We start from the raw sequence: 17,921 nt of genomic DNA, 5'->3' as shown, positions 1-17,921 counted from the left end.
ACAACAGATATGGATACATACATTGTGGTTTAAAAAGATGCCTATTTAAGTAACCAATGACATACAGAAAACTACACGTTCAATTTTTGCAGAGGACAGACTAGAGAACTCGAGCATTTTACATGTTTTCTTCTCACAAAAGTTCAAGAACTCTTCCTAAAAAATCTTTTTGTCACATGTGAGACGACAGATTCCTGAAATGACAGACTTAAAATAACGGTTTATGTTGGTGTCTACAGAGTCAGAAATAACAATATTATCAGTTTCTATTTGAAATACAGCTAAGTTAAAATGTAGTTAGCAAAAACTTTAAAACAAGAATCAGTGGTCAAAACCCATTCATTTTTCTTTTAGCAAAATAAAAGAAAGTGTTTCTCCTTTAAATCTACAGGTGACCACATTGACCTAGCTGCATTTGTATTATCTGTAAAGATTAAATTGGTTCACGACAAAAGAATGCATCACAATCCGAATACATTTTACATACCTACCAGGAAGCAAATTCTGCTCCACATGCTACATTTTCACCAGACTGCTTTCAAAGAAGCAGCTGTGTAGTGACTTAAGGCTGCATCCTTTCCTGCCTTTCTAACTGTTGAATGTCTAGATATATACAAAGTAATGCAAGCAACTGTTTGCACACAGTTCTTGAGACCTTCCCTTTCATGGCTTGTAACTATGATTTTCTGAAAATTATTTGCTCAGTTACATTTTTATCATTTTAGTCTAAAAATTGTTCTGGTTGCTGTTATAAAAAGACAAGTAGCAGTGAGTCTTCACAGAATTAAAATTCAAGCAATTTAGATGTGTTACCTGCATAACAAATGAAAACAAACTCAGAGCATACAACTTATCTTCCAGTAACTGTATGAGAACATGACAATCCAGAAATGTTACTTGCAAGCTCTGATAAACTTGCTCTGTTCATGTCTAGGATATTAACTATTTGGGGTTTTTAATACCCCCTCTTCTCAGAACAGAAAGAGTGAAGTAAAATTACAATAGAGAATGTAAAAACACAAAAATCCAATACAAAGAAGCAAATTTATTTTAGAAGTTTTTTGTGCAAAGAGAGATTTTTGACTCTCGAGATGGAGCTACAGCTGCCCCATTTAATGGCATTCAGCCCCCATATTGCAAAAGGCTATAAATACAACCCAGGAAAGTAAGCTTTGAAGTTTTACCTTCCTTTCTACACCTAGGGGAAAGCATACACAAACAGTTCTCTCATTACCTTTCATTTAGTTTGTCCCTCACACTCACTACAAAGCCAGACTTCCTCAGTCACCTCCTAGTTCTTCATTATGTTAGAAACCAATACAGTCTGATTCTCAGGCAGTTAAGGGAATCTCTGTCCAGAAAACAAAGGGAAAACACTGCGGAAAGGTACTGAAGAGCCGACTGCATGTTCATGAAGTGGGCAGTTTGTTAGCTACAGCATACATAGCTAGGACTATTCCCAGCATGTACATAGCTGCAGCCTACACCTGTGGGATCAACGTGTCTGCATAGAGGAAAGGCATAAGAATAGTATCAAATAAACTTCAAGCTAAGGATATCATCAGGTCATGTTGCAAGTTGCAGAAATCCTAATAGTTCAGCAATGCAATATGCTTCCAAATTTTTCCAAAAGGATAAGAACACCCTACTAACTTTTCCAGATGAAGTTTACATGGCACAGTAAAAGAGCACAGACCCACAGAAACACAGCATATCCAGACCTTCTGTGGAATCCACATTTCATAGCCATGCTATTTATCAGTTTTGTAGATTAACTATTGCAAGCAGCCAGCACAACATCTGTTGAGAGTGCTTCAACTCAGAATGCAAAACAATGGAAAAGCCTAGAAGTACTTACCAGTTGTGCCCAGTGAGAGTTGCCCACTTCCTCCTGTAAGAGAACCTAACCCTAGAACAGTGCAAATTTCTACCTAAGCAAGATTGAAGTTCATTCCACAGTTCCAGGAAGATGCAGTGCTTCTCACTGCCTTTCCTAAAAGGTTGCAGATGTACCATGAAACAGCTGTTACATTCTGCTCCAGTGATGGCTACATTTCAATGGTGGATTAAGTGGTCTAGAACTATCCTTACCTAACTCACAAGGGTAGAGTGAAGACTGCTTATAAAAGCTACACAATAAAGACACACTAAGTGTCTTCATTAACCCTAGCGTAGTCATGCTGGGGAGATCACTGCGAGATACAGATTACTATATAGTTACAGACTACTGTCTTTGTCTTGCTGTTTGCTGTTACACTGCAATGCACTATTATTTCCTCTTTAATGCTCTAGTATACCTCTAGTATGACCTCTGCTGTCTCATAATTCTACAGTGCTTCAAAAAATGTAAGTAATAGTGAAAAGTAACCATGTACAACAAACAGTAATTCCTTATCATGCCCTTTCTAAACTACAGTAAAAAGTTGGATTCAGTAATACTGCAAACATGCAGCTGAGGATTTTTTTTCAGACAATTTTGTACTGAGTTTCATTGCAGCTTAAAGATTTGGGAAATGACAAATGTATATTTAAACAAGTGTGCCTGAAGCTTTCCAACAGGTCAGACAACTCTTATACTAATGAGCAATTCACTGCCAGTTAATATTACTGAGTGATCCATTCTCAATTTCCTTGAATGCACTAACAGAGCTGCAGTAAGTTTTTCACTTGAGGGAGCTTTACTATCCTATGTAAACAAAAATCCCATTATCTACTAGTAAAAAAAAACCACAAAAACCAAACAACCAACCACAGCAAGTTAAATACAATTTTCACGTGTTACAATCTTTTATAACAGCCATCAGCTCCCTGGATTGCAAATGTAAATAAAACATTTCACTTACTGAAATCAATGAGAAACCTTCCAAATCCTTGCCTTTGGTACTGGGGCATGATCATTATGCATGAGACATTGTACTTCTGCTGGCAAAGCTTTTCCTGTGGGAAAGAGAAACAGATCAAGTATGTCAATGCACTGCTGAAGTGGGCAATTGCCTGCATCTGCCACTGTCCTTGTATGGTATCCCAATAAGGTGAACAAATGCATGCAGTCAGTACCAAAGTCAAATAATTCCACATTTTTAATTATAAGGAGGAAGCACCAAATATAAATAAAAATATTTTGAAGGCTAACTGCTCAGAATCTTAAAAATTAAATACATTGTCTAAACAGCAAAACGTTGCAAAGGAGGAGGGAGGAAGGAAGAGTGAACTATTTTTTGACCATTCTGTCAAGGATATAAAAGTTGAAAATTGTATCCATAAATACGGGGAAGTTGTATTTTCTGAAACTGCTATGAACTGCCTGCTGGTCTCCTTCTTTAGTTTCCAACTGAAACCATAAAATATTCTGGAAACAAGCAAAAACAACCAACCAACCTGAACAGAAACAATCCAAACCAACAACAACAAAAAAATCTGCAACCCAAAGCATACATGAATTCTTGTTTGAATCAGTCTTTGAGATAAGAAAGTATGACTGTATTTGAAACAACGAACATCGTAGTTGAGACTTACAGAAAATATTTCAAGCTTCTGAACTATTTTTCTTTGCTGTTGGCAGAAGTATTAAGGAGAACAGGAAATTACAAATGATAAAAAGGAGGAAAAAAAAAAAAACAACGAAAAATCACTGGGGATTTACCTTAGAGAAATATCCAACTAAATGGCAGCCTTTCTCATCATTTTTTGTAAGGACATAGAAGAGGAATGGTTCAACATCATAATACAAGGTTTTATGGTCCAGAAAGAGCTTAGCTAACAAGCAAAGATTTTGACAGTAAATTTTGCTCACATTTCCATCAACCTAGAAAGCAAGACAGATGCAGTTATCTCCTCTGCCACTAACACATTAGGACAAAACAACTTACTGAATTTAATCATATCCTAGATAGAAAAAAGACACATTAGGGTTTAGAAGAGAAATGCCCCACTTTCTTCTTAAGTAACAATTCTATAGGTAGTACTAATTGTTTTGCATTTTTAAGTATCACCCAAGTATCAAGATTTATTAAACCAAGTAACTTCACCTTTTAATTGTTTAAGTTAGACATGGCTCTTTCATTTCATTCCTGGAATGAAAAAGAATCTGACTGGTAGACAACAAAAAAATACTTAGAACTACATGAAACTGTACTTTGCAGCAGTGTACAACAATTTTAAAAAGTGTATTATGTTCAATTTTTAAGGTGGAAGGCAAACAAATGAGTTACTGATTATGTATCAGTCACAGCAATGTTTTAAGTATGTTAGACAAGACAAAATTTCTGTGCCAGGCTCAAACCCTATTGAGTGAGAGAAGTAAATTTTCAGGCTAAGTATTACAATTAGTCTAGGTATGTTAAAAGTGTAAAGAGTCAAGCTGTGACTCATACAGAAAAGCCAGGCACAGATGCTTATTTCCTAGATAATTAGTTACTCCCTGAAAGGGAAGGCTCAAAGGCAACAGAACTTTTGAAATAATATTCTTAGTGGAAAGGTTATCAAAGAACACCAGAACAAGCAAAAATCACTAGCTGCATTTCATATACTGTCAAATGGTATGCACAAAAAAGAAGGCATTTTCTATTCTAATTTGGTTTTAGTTAAGAATCCTAGATACAAACATGAGAAAAACCCAAACTTTTGGATACATTTCAGGATTTCAAGGTGACTTCAGAAGTATAGCTACCTTAACTGGATTAAATAAAAAACATTCAATGGAGAGCTACTGCTCCAAAAACAATCAGAATAAACTTGCATATAGCAAGCACACAGGAACCTATGAAACACATCAACATCTCATACAACTTAATCCATTGTCCAAATACTTTTGATTAGTTTTCATATATACAAGCCCTTCATTTTGTGTAACAAAAAATAGGTGCATGAAATTCCTCCAAGTATCTATGAGTTTCTACAGTCATCAGAGTAGCAATGGACATTAAAATGTTTGAAGTAAAAAGCCTAAACCACTTTATTTCTGAAGTCTTAAAAATTAAGTTCTTACTGAAGCACCTAAAATAGAGAAACGGCCTAAAAGCAGTGGAGAAAATTGAGACATTGCTTTCACATGCACCTTGTTTTTCATGCATTGTCTGTCCCCCAACCTTGCAATGCCCTTTTCAGAGCTGTGGTTTACTTTTTTCTTTCTTTTTTTTTTTAGTTATTGTTTACATATTGGCAGTAGCTAATAAAAATAAAGTGGAAAGCGGGATTTACCTACTGTATACCACATTCTTAACACCTGCTAGTAGAGAAAATGTAAGGTACTTTTGACCAGAACAATTTTGTTTCTCGACAGAAGAGATAAGTTTATTCACAATTTAAACCATTTGCTGGCAGACCTACAATCATAAAAACTGCCTAAGTCAGGAAGGAAGCAATCTTAATGCAGATAGTTAATAGCACAAAAACAAACAAGTGAATAAAATACTAAGATTCAAATTTAAGTATGAATTCAACAGTGCATCTACCATTGTTTGAATAGATAATGACAACGACTGAGCACAATTCACATATATACAATATGAAAACAAAAGTTTCAAGTAGAATCCATACATGCCACTAAAAAGAAACTATCAATATATACATCTAAATACTGCTGCTGAGAAACAACTTCAAAAGAAGTACTAGTAACCCTATCAGTCTTTTCTGTTAATACAATAGTAACAACTCTTGAGAAATATTAATATGAAGGTCAATGTATAGCTTTAATAACTGCAGGTATGGCATTTGAAACACAGAGTTTTATTGCCCAGGATATCCTCAAAACCTCCAGCTTAAAAAGTAATAGTCTCCCAAGAGAATAATTCCAATTATAAGGAAATACATATCCAAAAATTCAATCAGGACTTTATTAATTAAAGGCAGTATGCTCTGGCCAAGTTTGGACCAAAACTCCATCACCCAACCATGATGCTTCAGGCCAAGTTTCTCAAACATCCAAAAGGAAGGCAGAAGCACTTACCAACATTGGTATTTTTAGAATAGAGAAGAAACTCTGTTGCTTGCTTTCATACACTGGAAGCATCTACCTTAGGATTCTCCCTACACCCTCAATACTTAACCAGAAATGAAAGGATGAAAAAGGTACTTGTGCCCAGCAGGGAATGGCAATCCAAACAGACGGAGACCATAAAAGTTATCTTAAGCCTAATGCATGAAATACAAGTAAAGGAAGACTCATAAGAACATGGGAGGGTGGAACGAGAGGGAAGGTGGACTTGTTTTTTGCAGTTTAAGAAGAATCTCTAAAGAAGTATTTATGTTGAAGGGGTTTTTTTTACTAGCTCTACAGCAGGTCTGTGGTATCTACAGACTGGTTACTTTCAGAAGTATAGATTAACATTTTTTAAAATTTTTCTTTTAATGTACTCACCTCAAAAACTGAAAGGTCATTTCTTCTGTAGATTTCATTGGCTGGAGGATGAAACCAACCACATTTCTTTGAGTGCCTTAACAAAATGTTTTTACTTTTCATGTATTTAAGACAGAATTCACACAGGTAAAGCTTTGGTAATCTGTATAAAAATTAGAAAGATTTTATACAAAATTTGTTAAAAGGCTGTAAATAAAAGTGTTACCACAAAGTGAAAGGCCCTCCCCATGTAAATATAAGGTACCATAAGTAAATTCTCTGTATGTTTAAATAAATAAATTAATACCACATTAGAGTGATTGATTAAACATGCATCAGCCACTAGAAAATGAAAAAAAAAGAAAATGTCATATCCAATCAAGCACAGTGAACTAATTCAATGAAGTTGAATTCTGGTCAGCTGCTTTGTGGACCAACGTCTGGCAGATTCCAGTTGTTTTGCCCCTTCCTACATTTCACCTAAGCTTTTTTTGTGGTCGCCATCAAAGCAGGCACACTAGAGTCAAACCTCAAATTTCACCCTTCCCTTACTTTTAATGAAGGTGAAGTACAAAGCAGAATTCAGAGAATCTCCTCTTCAATTGTCCTCATTTTGTGTATGAGGAAGGTAGATTATCTTTCTTTACACTGTCTTTCAAATACAAACACAAACCCAAACCCAAAGCACACAAATGAAACACCACCAGCAAAACATACAAGCAAAGAGCCAGAAAAGGAAAACAAAACCATAATCAATACATAGTGGTAAATTATGTTTGTGCAGGACTAGGAAAATCCATCTTTTTAATGTATCTGTGATTAGAACTACTAAAAAATGTATCTTTTTTCTCACAATTACAAAATAATATTTACTTTTTAAAAAAGTTCTACATTATAAACAGTGAAAAAAAGAATATGAAAATAAATTACAATTATCACATTAGTAAAAACTCCAACAATATATGGCAATCTTGACAACTTGCTACCTTGCATATTCCTGTGGGTAAGGTGAGGAGTACCAGGTCTGGATCTCAAATTTTCCAAACTCAATCGCTGCAGGGTATCGCCCACTTGTTTCACCAGTGTCTTTACACCCAATTTTCTGTCAGGTGCAATAAAACCAAAATACTAGTTATAGAAAAAGTAAAAGGAATGTTAGCTTTATATCATCATTTTCAAACAGTGTGAGAAACCTAGGAGTACTCAAAAGAGTTGTTTAAATTTTTCCAACGTGAACAGATGGTGGACAGAGTTTACAAACAGTCAAATTGAAAGAAATGTTCACTGTTTATAAATGCCAAGCAACTAAATATTAAGTTAAGAGAGCAGTGCCTACAAGTAAGTGCACACAAATATGTGGTGCATGGTCCAACCAAGTAAGCGGCACAACTCCCTCCATTCTCTTGGAGTCCTTGGAATTTACATCGTAACAGTGGACAATAAACTAACACATACTAATCTTTGCTATCTTACTAGTTGAGCTAACCAGAAAAATCACTGTTAGACTCTAAAGAGCTGACAAAATGCAAAGGAAAGCAGGACAGGGGGAAAAAAGTAGTTTCAATGCCACAAATTTCAGAAACTTTACTACCTAACATTTCTGGACTGCATATGGAAGACAAAAGAAAGAGGAGATGGGAACTGTTTCTACAAACAAACAGAAATACAAACTAGTAATGAATTTGAATCTTTAACTTGTCATTATTGGTTAACACACTGAACTGAGATTAAATAAGGCTCACTGAATTGACAGGTAATGCCAGTTTTTGTACACTAAATCCATAAAAACATAAAACAAATTTACTTCTATTACTGAAAAAGTACAAGACATACTAATTTCTAATTCAATTTTATAAAAAGCAACAGTTTAAATACTACACGCACTTCCATTCTGAATCAGGTTCTCAAAGACACTGGTTGTTCATTAGCAGATAGATAGATAGATGCAGAAAAGTAAGGGGGTTTTACTGTTTTTACTACAGGAAGCTTCCTTGGAATTAAAAAAAACCCAAAAACCACACCAAAACCCCAAAATCAATCAAACCAACCAACCACCACCATAAAAAAACTGCAACCTAAAACCAAAACCCCAAAAGGCAGCTCAGTCAATACAAGCTTTAGATTGTAACTACACACTTTAAAGAAGAGCATTAACACCAGCTCCTATGAAAAGTTTTAGTCAGGTTCAGCTCAAGTATTTGTACTGCTAGAGGAAGTCTATGGTATTTAAACTCAAAAGGTATTAAATCATTAGGTAAAACAAAGTTATGAATTCACTAAAGCCAGTTTCCTACAGAACAGTTATTTGCTGGGACAGATTTTTTCTGCAGCGCCTGCTTTATTCACAGAGGAAAAACATTAGGCACAGTCTTATCAACCAGCATCCTCTCAGTCCTGACCAGGATGTCAGCTACGCTTAATCAGTGGTAGTCCCATGTCCAAAATGCTCAAGTATATCTTTCAAAGTCTATCTTAAGTGTCAGTTAACTGACCTAATCCAGTGTGATGCCTTTTCTCCTAGATAGGAGAATGCAATATGGTCTCCCAAATGAAATTCACAGCAAACATGCCACATTAGAGCAAAAGGAACATATTCCAAATGAAGATGGACAGACATATGAAATGAGATTTTTATTTACAGAAATAACTGCATTCTATGCAACATGAATTTTACCTCCAGAGAAAGTTCTCGAGCCTGCTTAAATACTTCCAAATCCTCCTGTGTAACAGTGTCCTTGCTTCCCACCAGAAATATATCTGTATTTTCTTGTTTGATGCTTAGTTTGATCTCAGTATCTGTTATTTAAAACCAGCAAAAAGTTTATTTACAGACATGAAGGTTACATGTACCTTATCAAAGTGATATTCCTAAATCAGATTGCAGTAACTATAGCTGTTATGACTTCCCTTTAACTAAATTTGGGATTATTAAGTAATAGAAATTAAACCTTCCCCCCTTATGTTCTGCAGTTTGCTGTTGCATGAGCTATTTTTGGTATATGCTTGTCCATCTGTATAAGCCTTTACAGTCCAGTTCTACTAAACTGCGTTTTGATTCTCATGAAATCGAGTATATTCTATGACTAGAAATACACCACCTGATAAATTCCAGTATACTCTTAACACGGGTAAGCTGTAAATAAGAGAAATATGTTGTCCTTAAAAGTTGGAGACTAATGCTGACAAGTCCACATTCAAACACTCTAAATGTATTTTTTCCTAAATAAGAGTAATTATAAAAAAGGTAGTTCACAGCAGTACAGATCAAGTGTTGTAGAGACTGTAGCAGGATGGACTTGTTCATGAAAAAGCAATGGAGCAGAGGGAAATTAATTGAAATGCCCACCATTACAAACACTGATGGCACACAACCATGATGACAAGACTACTGCCAGAGAAAGGGCAAGGAAGTAGGATGAAAAGTGGCTGGCTACTCATGCAGTACTACATGGCCATAAGCAACATTATGAAAGCATTTTGGGCTCCTAGTGTCACTACAGATGCAAAAAAAAAGAAAATAAAAAGGTGGTGGGGTATTAGTTGGGGGGAAAAAAAGTTGGAGATTTAGTCAACATTAGATAAAAGTTCAAGTTTCATTGCTTTTGTATGAAAAAGTGAAGTAAGAACAAGAGAAATAGCTACGTCCTATGTGACAATATAAGAATTTTGGTTTTGGATGGGACGCAGGTTTGGTTGGCGCTTTGACCTTTGCTTACCATCATCCTGATCAGGTTTAATCCTTCCGTCTGCAAAGCTCCCCTTCCCTGGTGAGAGGGTCCCCATCTGAGGGGTCATTTTATACTTTAATCTGCCTAGAATCCTGTGCTTTTTAAGGAAAGTTGTTCTCCTGAGGTGAGCAATTGCTTTAAAAGCATGTCCTCTAGACACACCCCGTTCAGAGGTACAGGCATGAGAAAGAAACCTACCCTTGACACCCTTCTTTCCATAGAAATGGGTATTAGATTTCAATGTGGAAGACAACTCTGGTTTATGATGCAAACGCTTGGGTGGTGCATAGCTTGGGTGTCCCTTTTTTCGAAACTGTCCCTGAGTGGTATAGATATGAGAGAGTCCATCAAAGAGTCCCTTAAGCTGACTATTATTATGAAGGCTACTAAAGGAGGGTACACTTGATGGACTGGAAGAACTTTGGGGAGAGCTAGAAAAGGTGGAAGTGCTGGACTTCTGCAAACTGGGGCTCTGACCAGAGATGGGGATTGGAGGTAGAAGTGAAGAAGGTGGAGGTTTTAGCTTTTGTGTGGTACCTGTAGCCAACACAAGAGAAGTGCATGATTGTTTCTGAGAGACCTTTTTCCTTGGACGATAGTGCTTTGAAAAGTCTATTATTTCACCTCGTGATCTGCGACCATCAGGTGATGGTGTAAAGAACTTAGTAAGGCCATCAATGAGCCCTTTGGTTTTCTTGTTAACTTTAAGTGTAGAGGCAGGTATGTAGGTGGAGGTGGTGGTGATTTTGGTGGTGGCACCAGGCCGAGTGGGGTCTGTAACAGGCAATCTGCTGCTTGAATCCTTCACAGATGCAGCATGAGCAGATGAAGGTGTGGTACAGACTTTAGTCTTTTGACCCCTACCAGGTGACCCCCTTCCTGTGAATGCATTCATGGATCCTTCATCACTGGTTACAGACCTATGCAAAAATTGGAAAAAAACACAAAAACAAACAGAAAAAAACCCAATTAACATTAGAAAAATCCATAACTATTAGAAAAATAGTAATAGTTTACACAAGTTACTTATGCCACTGTCCCTAAAAATCTGTACAGAAATACGCACTACAGAAACACATTTCACACTATGAAGTCAGTCAACTATTTTCTCTCTCACACACACTTTTCCATTTTCAGTGGGAGATCTTGTGTGTGGTTTGGTTTGGTTACTTGTTTTTATTTGTTTTGTTTTGTTTCCTTCTTTTCTTTTGGTTATCCCATCACTCTCACCTCCTCCTCCCACCAAGCTTATTTAGAAAAGGTAGTTCACAGCACATATAAACAGAAACAGCTAGGATAGCAAGATCTTGCAAACACACAGCCTCCACACCTGCTTTTACACATGGCAAATGTGCTTCTTTGGAGGAAAACATCAGTGCACTGTGTCCAAGCACAGTAACTGCTATATAGTTTACTGTACACACAAAGGAGTTGTACATAGTTGGCATTAATAAATTACTGCATATCGAAATACTTAACTTCAGGCTACATTTGCTTGAACTGCAGAGAGAGTCTATTAGTCCTTTAATGCAACACAGTCAGTTTTCAAGAAACTGCTGTTTTTAACATGCCAACATGACTAGTAAAAATTATCACCAAAGACCTAAAAGCAAAATGAGGAATTTTTAAAAAAGCATTACCCCAACACCGAAGAATTACACACTGAAGAGTGGTGTACTTTTAAGTATATAGAAACAGAATGTCTTAAAATATTTGCAGTAAAGAAATAGGAAGCATGATCAAATTGCATAGTTGCATGAAATCTTTTCTTTCCCTTTTCCATGCTACTCTTTGAAGTTAGCTTATTTACTTTGCAGTAGGAAGTTTTCTTCCACATATTTTGCCTTCTTAATTGAGATGCTGAAGTAATTAATTCCAACAGGTTACTTCTAATTAGAGATAGAACAGCCTGAGGCTACCATCTGGTTTACTGAACTCCAAGAGCCCACCAGTTTAAGAACAAGTCCTTTTCCCACTCACAGCTCCTAAGAGGCAACAAAACCAAAAACTTCTACGTTTTTTGAATCCTTTGGTGCCAAAAAAACTTATGCCCATCACAAGACCTATTCTCACTGCCAGATGTAGTAATCACCATTAGTGCCAGAGGCAAACACTCACCTGGTTTTAGTTAATCCTCCACAGTAATTTGCCTGTGAAGAGCTTCCTACAGATGGTCAACAGGCAAAAAATTATTCCAGTAGTACTGGACAGATTTTCTTTGTAGCACACAGGAAGAACTAATTAGTGTTAGCTAATGTTCCTGAATTCTGTATGACCACACACTTTTCTGTACGACACTGCCATCTTCTGTAACCCGCAATTACTTTTACATAGTATTCCACCAGGGAGAGTCTCTTCTCTTAACCTATCTCCTAAACATTGTTCTTGCAAAAGAACATTATTTTGTTTTATACACATATTAGACACTGAGGTAATAGAAGAGTGCCTACAGAACTGCAAATGTTTATTACACAAAGAACTCCCTCAAGTACTACTCTAACACGCTTATGTGGCTCACATGATACAAAGAAAATCTTTATTAAAATACTCATAATCATTGTCCAATGCCAAAAGAACTTCTGCATCCTTTAGCAAGACATTTATTTTAGAAGTGGTACCTCAGAATCCCATTTAAAAAATGTAACAGTAAAACTCCCACAATCTTCCTAACCTTTCTTTTACATGTATGTGGACAGAAAAGAGCAGAGCTACAGAATTACAAGAAAGACATTCCTGGTAAATCCACCTGGAGAATCCAAATCAAAGAATGTTTTCAGAGAATAAGGCAGTACTGTGTTAGAAATCTAGCCCCCAGTTGAAGGCTTAAAAATTTCAAAGGGTAAAACCAGAGAAGTAACTAGAGATATATGGAGTATTTTTATCATGCACATACAATGACATACAGGAATTTCAGTTAAAACACTGAAAGCTATATGGCTATTTCAGTGACCTTCAAGTTTCTAAGTTATTTAGTCAGGAGGAAAATTAAGTAGTAAAAGAATGTTTTACTCGCTCTTCTTCTATAACCATACTGTTGTGACCCACTACAACTACATGTCTTATTTTCATGTAGCACAACACTTCATCCTTGTCCTGTACTACTTTCCTACAGCCACGTACACTGGTCAAGGACCAAAAAGGCAAGATGAAAGATACTGGCTGAGAAAAATGGGGAAAACCTGTACTGCACCACTAATATCAACTTGACTAGTGTACTATGCTCTAGCACTGCAAGTACATTTTTTCCTTCACTTTTTTCATGTTTGGTCCACAGACTTGTAGAAATCCTCCTGCTGTAAAATGAAGAGGTTTACAGCAGCTACTGTGCAACTCTGAATAGTATCAGAAAAGCTTTAAAACTACAGACAAAAATGATTGGGCAACAGCCACATGACAGAATGAGTAGTAGATAGAGCTAGGAAGTTTTTCAGCTGCTGAGTTGACATGGGCAAACAGATAAATAGGAGAAGAAAGGCATAGAGGGGGTGGGTACATGTGATGAAGTACAACATACTACTGGAGTTAACACAGAAACTGTTCCTGTTTAGCACTGCATTATGTCCAGTCAGTTTTTGAATGCTACTTAAACAATCCTCCAACCATGTCCAACTACAGTGTTCCCTGGAAAGTTACATGGCAAAAGAATTAACAGCACTCTCTTGTATTAGATAAATAGATTCCCGAGAAGCAAGAGAAACTCCAACCTTTTTTTTGTCGTAACCAATGGCTGCTTAACAGGAGAATTCAAGAAATAATTCCTTCAAGAGTACCACTGAAACCAGAAGTTGCTTGGTTTCCTGTTTGGAAGTGTTTTTGTGAGCTGGTATTAATCAATAAAGTCATTTTTATACAACTTCTGCAGAGACCTTTGAGCAGAAGAGTTTCCTGAAGTTGGACTTAACTAACTCACTATTATCTGCTTAGTATAGAGGCCATATATACTTAAATTATTTGAAGTTACACTTAAAAGATAGCTGTGGCATGTTATCATATACCTATAGCAGATACAAGTTAAAGTCTATACGTTTTGTTTAAAAATTATGGCATTTAGAAAAGTAAGTGATAGGAAGTTTTTTAATCACCTTCTGACATGACACAAAAGCACTCACTTTAAGAAGTTATTGGACATTGAGCTAAAAGACTCATCGCTTACATTCCCCAACTTGAAATATGGTTAGAAACTGTAGTTGAACCTGTATAAACTCTTATCTAACTACATTGTCAGAAACACACAAAAAAACCAACCAAAGGAAAAAAAATAACCAAAACACACCACCAACCAAACACAAACAACCAAAACCCAAACAACCAACCCAAAAAACCACCAAAACCCCCACCAAAACACCACAAAAACCCCCACAACAAACAAGAGAAACCTACAACATTCGTTGCTTTAGCTTATTTTTCGGTCGTCCAATAGGTTTTGCATATCGTCGCCTTATTTGGGCAGCTTTCTCATGAAGTAGCTTTCTCCCTTTCTTCTTTGGTCTACAGACCTGGCAAATCCACATTCCTACAAAAAGGAGAAAGAAGTCTATTGTACAAAGTTTATTTAATCTGCACTGAAGGGGTCTGCCAGGATACATGCCACGTTCTCTGGGGTAAACAAATTACCTTATAAACAGAACGCAGGTTAGGGGAAGTAGACAGAGAGAAGTGATCCACTTCCATACTTTAACACTTTCACACTTTAAAGCAAAGTACTTGTGAAGAGGGGGGGGAAAAAGACAAGAAGCATCACAGAAAATATTGTGAGCAAATGAGTTCTTAGGAGAACTTCTGTGCTAGATTGTCCCTCCTTACATTACCTAGATCTTTCTTCAGACACAGTAAAGAGAAAAAAACACAGGTGTGTTACAAAGCAATCTAGGCTACAATGCCCTGATGAAAATAATTAGATCACACATAGGTATGTTTGTTTTAAAGCTGGATGACCATGGCTGAACACCTACATATAAGGCTGGAGATTTTGGGCAAGGGTCGGGGGGGGGGGTGCAGGCAGGAAATAAAAAGTTGGGTAAAGTTTTTAGTGTAAATTGAAGATTAAATAAGGGAAGCCATAAAGATGTGAGAGCAGAAGTGAGGCACTGGTGCTATACGTTAGAATCCTAAAGATTAGAGAACCTGAAGGCACAGATGTTTTGTTTGTTTTCTAAATTGCTCTTTCAAAAAGCAGGCTCTTTAACCTACTTTAAGGTGTGGTTTTTTGTCACTGTATATACTTCAAACATTTTAACAGCCTTCATAAAACTTCACCTTCAATAAAACGGCCAATAATTCAATACACAAATTCACCTGGTCAGGTAACAACAAACCTTTACTATTTTCCTGAAGGAAAGTATCTCAAATAAAGAAAAGAAGAATTGGCTTTGACACGGGTAAAAACATTCTTTTAACCAATGCAAAAAAAATTAGCACATTCAAGAGCTTTTGGTCACTTAATATGAGAAAAGACTAAATGGAAGTATTTTAATTGAAATTATTTTTATTATCACCTTTTGGCATTCGGGCAAGTGGTGGGTCACAGCACTCCATGTGGAATCCTCTATCACAGGAGTCACAAAAGAGCATGTTATCCTGAAAGGAGTTGGGGTGGGGTTATGAGAGCAGGAAGGGAGGAAAAAAGAGGAAAAAAAAGACTTAATACATCATTGCTTGAAATCATACATCAGTGATTTCTATTTGCACAAGCACTAAGTATAGAGCTACAGTAAACAATGAAACACTAAACAGTCTAACTTACTGCATTTTTGCCTTGGATCCTACATGCACTGCATGTCTTGCATTCAATACACTGCCACCTTAAGGCCTTCACATTTGTTGTTAACTCAGGGCAGAATTTCAAACATGATGGATGTCCTAAAAAAAAAAACAACAAAAAAACAAACAAAAAACAACAACCAAACCAAACAAACAAAACCACTTGAGATTTAGGATTGGTACAATTGAGTCTTAAGGTCAAGAGGATGTAGCCAGCACTGCCAGAATCCTGTGAGTACCAGCTGTTTGCAGAACTTGGCAGTCTGTTATGCAACTTGTCTAATTCATAAGGAGATGCAGAATAACTGTCATAAAGCACATTTATGAAGGTAAGTGTAAAGTTGACTTCTACTGAAATGGATGCCTATGAATGGTCTACAGAAGCACCTGAAAATTAACTTTCATTTTCACCAGGTTAGCATATTAAACTGCCATTGGTTCTGAAGAGTTATTTTCACAAACTTGACCCCACTCTTTCCATAGCAGTGCAACAAAAACAGAAGAAATCTTTAGATAAAACCGTATTAGTTATTTTTCTAAGCATATACTTACTAGTAAAATTATATGCACTTTTCATTCCAACTTACTTGTTAATTATATACAAAAAAAAAATGCTAGAGCAGACAATTGAAAAAAAAAAAAAAAAAAAAAAAAGGCAGGAGGCAATTTACACAAAAACAACCTTACAAGGAAAGATGCAAAATGGTGCATAAAAAGAAAGAGTAGTTCAGCTACCTCCTCCTATGAAACTAGACTTCATTCCCTGGCAGGAACATCCTCTTTCAGTGGCAGCTAGGAAGGCCAGCAAGGCTTTTCCAAATAATTCAAGGTGTCAGACATCTGAATGCATACACCACCATAGGCAACACTAGCAGTGATTTTTTAATGTGTACCCTTAATCCAGGAAAGGTAAAAGCACTCCTAAATAGGAGGAGATAAGCCTTCCCAAGGAAACACTTTTTGCAAGTATTAAATTGAGAATTATCAAAAATATCAACCCACAAGTTGTCAAATAAGAATCAATGATGTCATGCTGTAAATATAAATGTCTGCAGTGTTGTGATGCACATGAAGGATGCTCACTTCTCACTGTCACAGTTGGGGTACATGCTTTCTTCCAGGTAATGACCTAGTCACAGTGATTCAGACTCTCTCCTTCTGCTGTTTCTCAGCCCATGACTAAGCCAAACCACCACCATCAGACACACAGGCTAATTCATGTGCATTTGCTATTTTTGTCTTCTAATAGACTGAGGCAAAAGCCACTTCATTAAGTGCAAATTTCAGACTGTATTTCCTTTTATTGTATGTACTTCAGGCTTCACCTACTTCTTGTTAAACTTGAAAAGAAAACTTAAACTATGTAAATACAGCATTTAAAAAAAAAAAAAGGAATATAATATATCAGTAAAGACAATCAATTCAAAGACTAGTTTCAAAAAAAAGACATTGAAAAACTATTGCCATTTGATTCTTGGCATACAGTTAAAGAGACATTAATAAATTAACGGTTAAAACTGAGTATGAACCTCAAGGGACCTCCAGTCCAACTTCCTCTGCAGTAAGCAGAGGCATCCTCAACTAGATCAGGTTCTCCAGAACCCTGTCAAGCCTCGCCTTCAGTATCTCCCAGGATGGAGCCTCAACCACCTCCCTGGGTAACCCACTCCAGTGTTCCACCACCCTCATGGTAAAGAACTTGCTCCTAACATTCCATCTAAATCTGCTCTTCTCTATTTTGAAAACATTGCTCCTCATCCTATCACTACAGGCCTTTGTAAACAGTCTCCATCCCTCTCAGAGGCCCCCATCAGGTACTGGAAGGCTGCCATTAGGTCTCCCTGGAGCCTTCTCTTCTCCAGGCTGAACAACCCCAGCTCCCTCAGCCTATCTTCATAGGAGAGGTGCTCCAGCCCCCATGATCATTTTTGTGTCCCTCTTCTGGACCTGCTCCAGCAGGTCTATGTCCTTCCTGTATTGAAGTCTCCAGACCTTTTAATTTTTCCTCTTTCTAAAACTTCAACTCGGTTTAAAAATCTTTCAGCAGCAGCAATTTAATTGCTTCTGCACCTTTCAATTGGGCTAATGAAAGAAGA

At 36.7% G+C, this 17,921-nt stretch overlaps 1 protein-coding gene across 3 annotated transcripts in view; it reads right to left on the bottom strand.

Moving 5' to 3' along the window:
* KAT6B (lysine acetyltransferase 6B) overlaps positions 1-17,921 on the bottom strand; it is a 94,491-nt gene that overhangs the window by 24,267 nt on the left and 52,303 nt on the right. Inside the window, exons 4-12 of one of the 3 annotated variants that reach the window (XM_009897645.2) lie at positions 15,809-15,924; positions 15,561-15,642; positions 14,446-14,578; positions 10,054-10,985; positions 9,012-9,133; positions 7,324-7,439; positions 6,359-6,500; positions 3,644-3,805; positions 2,844-2,937 (exon numbers count right to left, since the gene is read on the bottom strand). In XM_009897645.2, coding sequence (XP_009895947.2) covers positions 2,844-2,937; positions 3,644-3,805; positions 6,359-6,500; positions 7,324-7,439; positions 9,012-9,133; positions 10,054-10,985; positions 14,446-14,578; positions 15,561-15,642; positions 15,809-15,924 — 1,899 coding nt within the window. The remainder of the gene's footprint in view (positions 1-2,843; positions 2,938-3,643; positions 3,806-6,358; positions 6,501-7,323; positions 7,440-9,011; positions 9,134-10,053; positions 10,986-14,445; positions 14,579-15,560; positions 15,643-15,808; positions 15,925-17,921) is intronic. The other 2 variants (XM_054163256.1, XM_054163257.1) reach the window with 2 other exon arrangements.

This window comes from Dryobates pubescens, chromosome 8, assembly GCF_014839835.1.
Source record: "Dryobates pubescens isolate bDryPub1 chromosome 8, bDryPub1.pri, whole genome shotgun sequence".
Classification (NCBI taxonomy): Eukaryota; Metazoa; Chordata; class Aves; order Piciformes; family Picidae; genus Dryobates; species Dryobates pubescens.
Note: the sequence above shows the minus strand (reverse complement) of the source record. Positions and strands in the feature narration are given on the sequence as shown.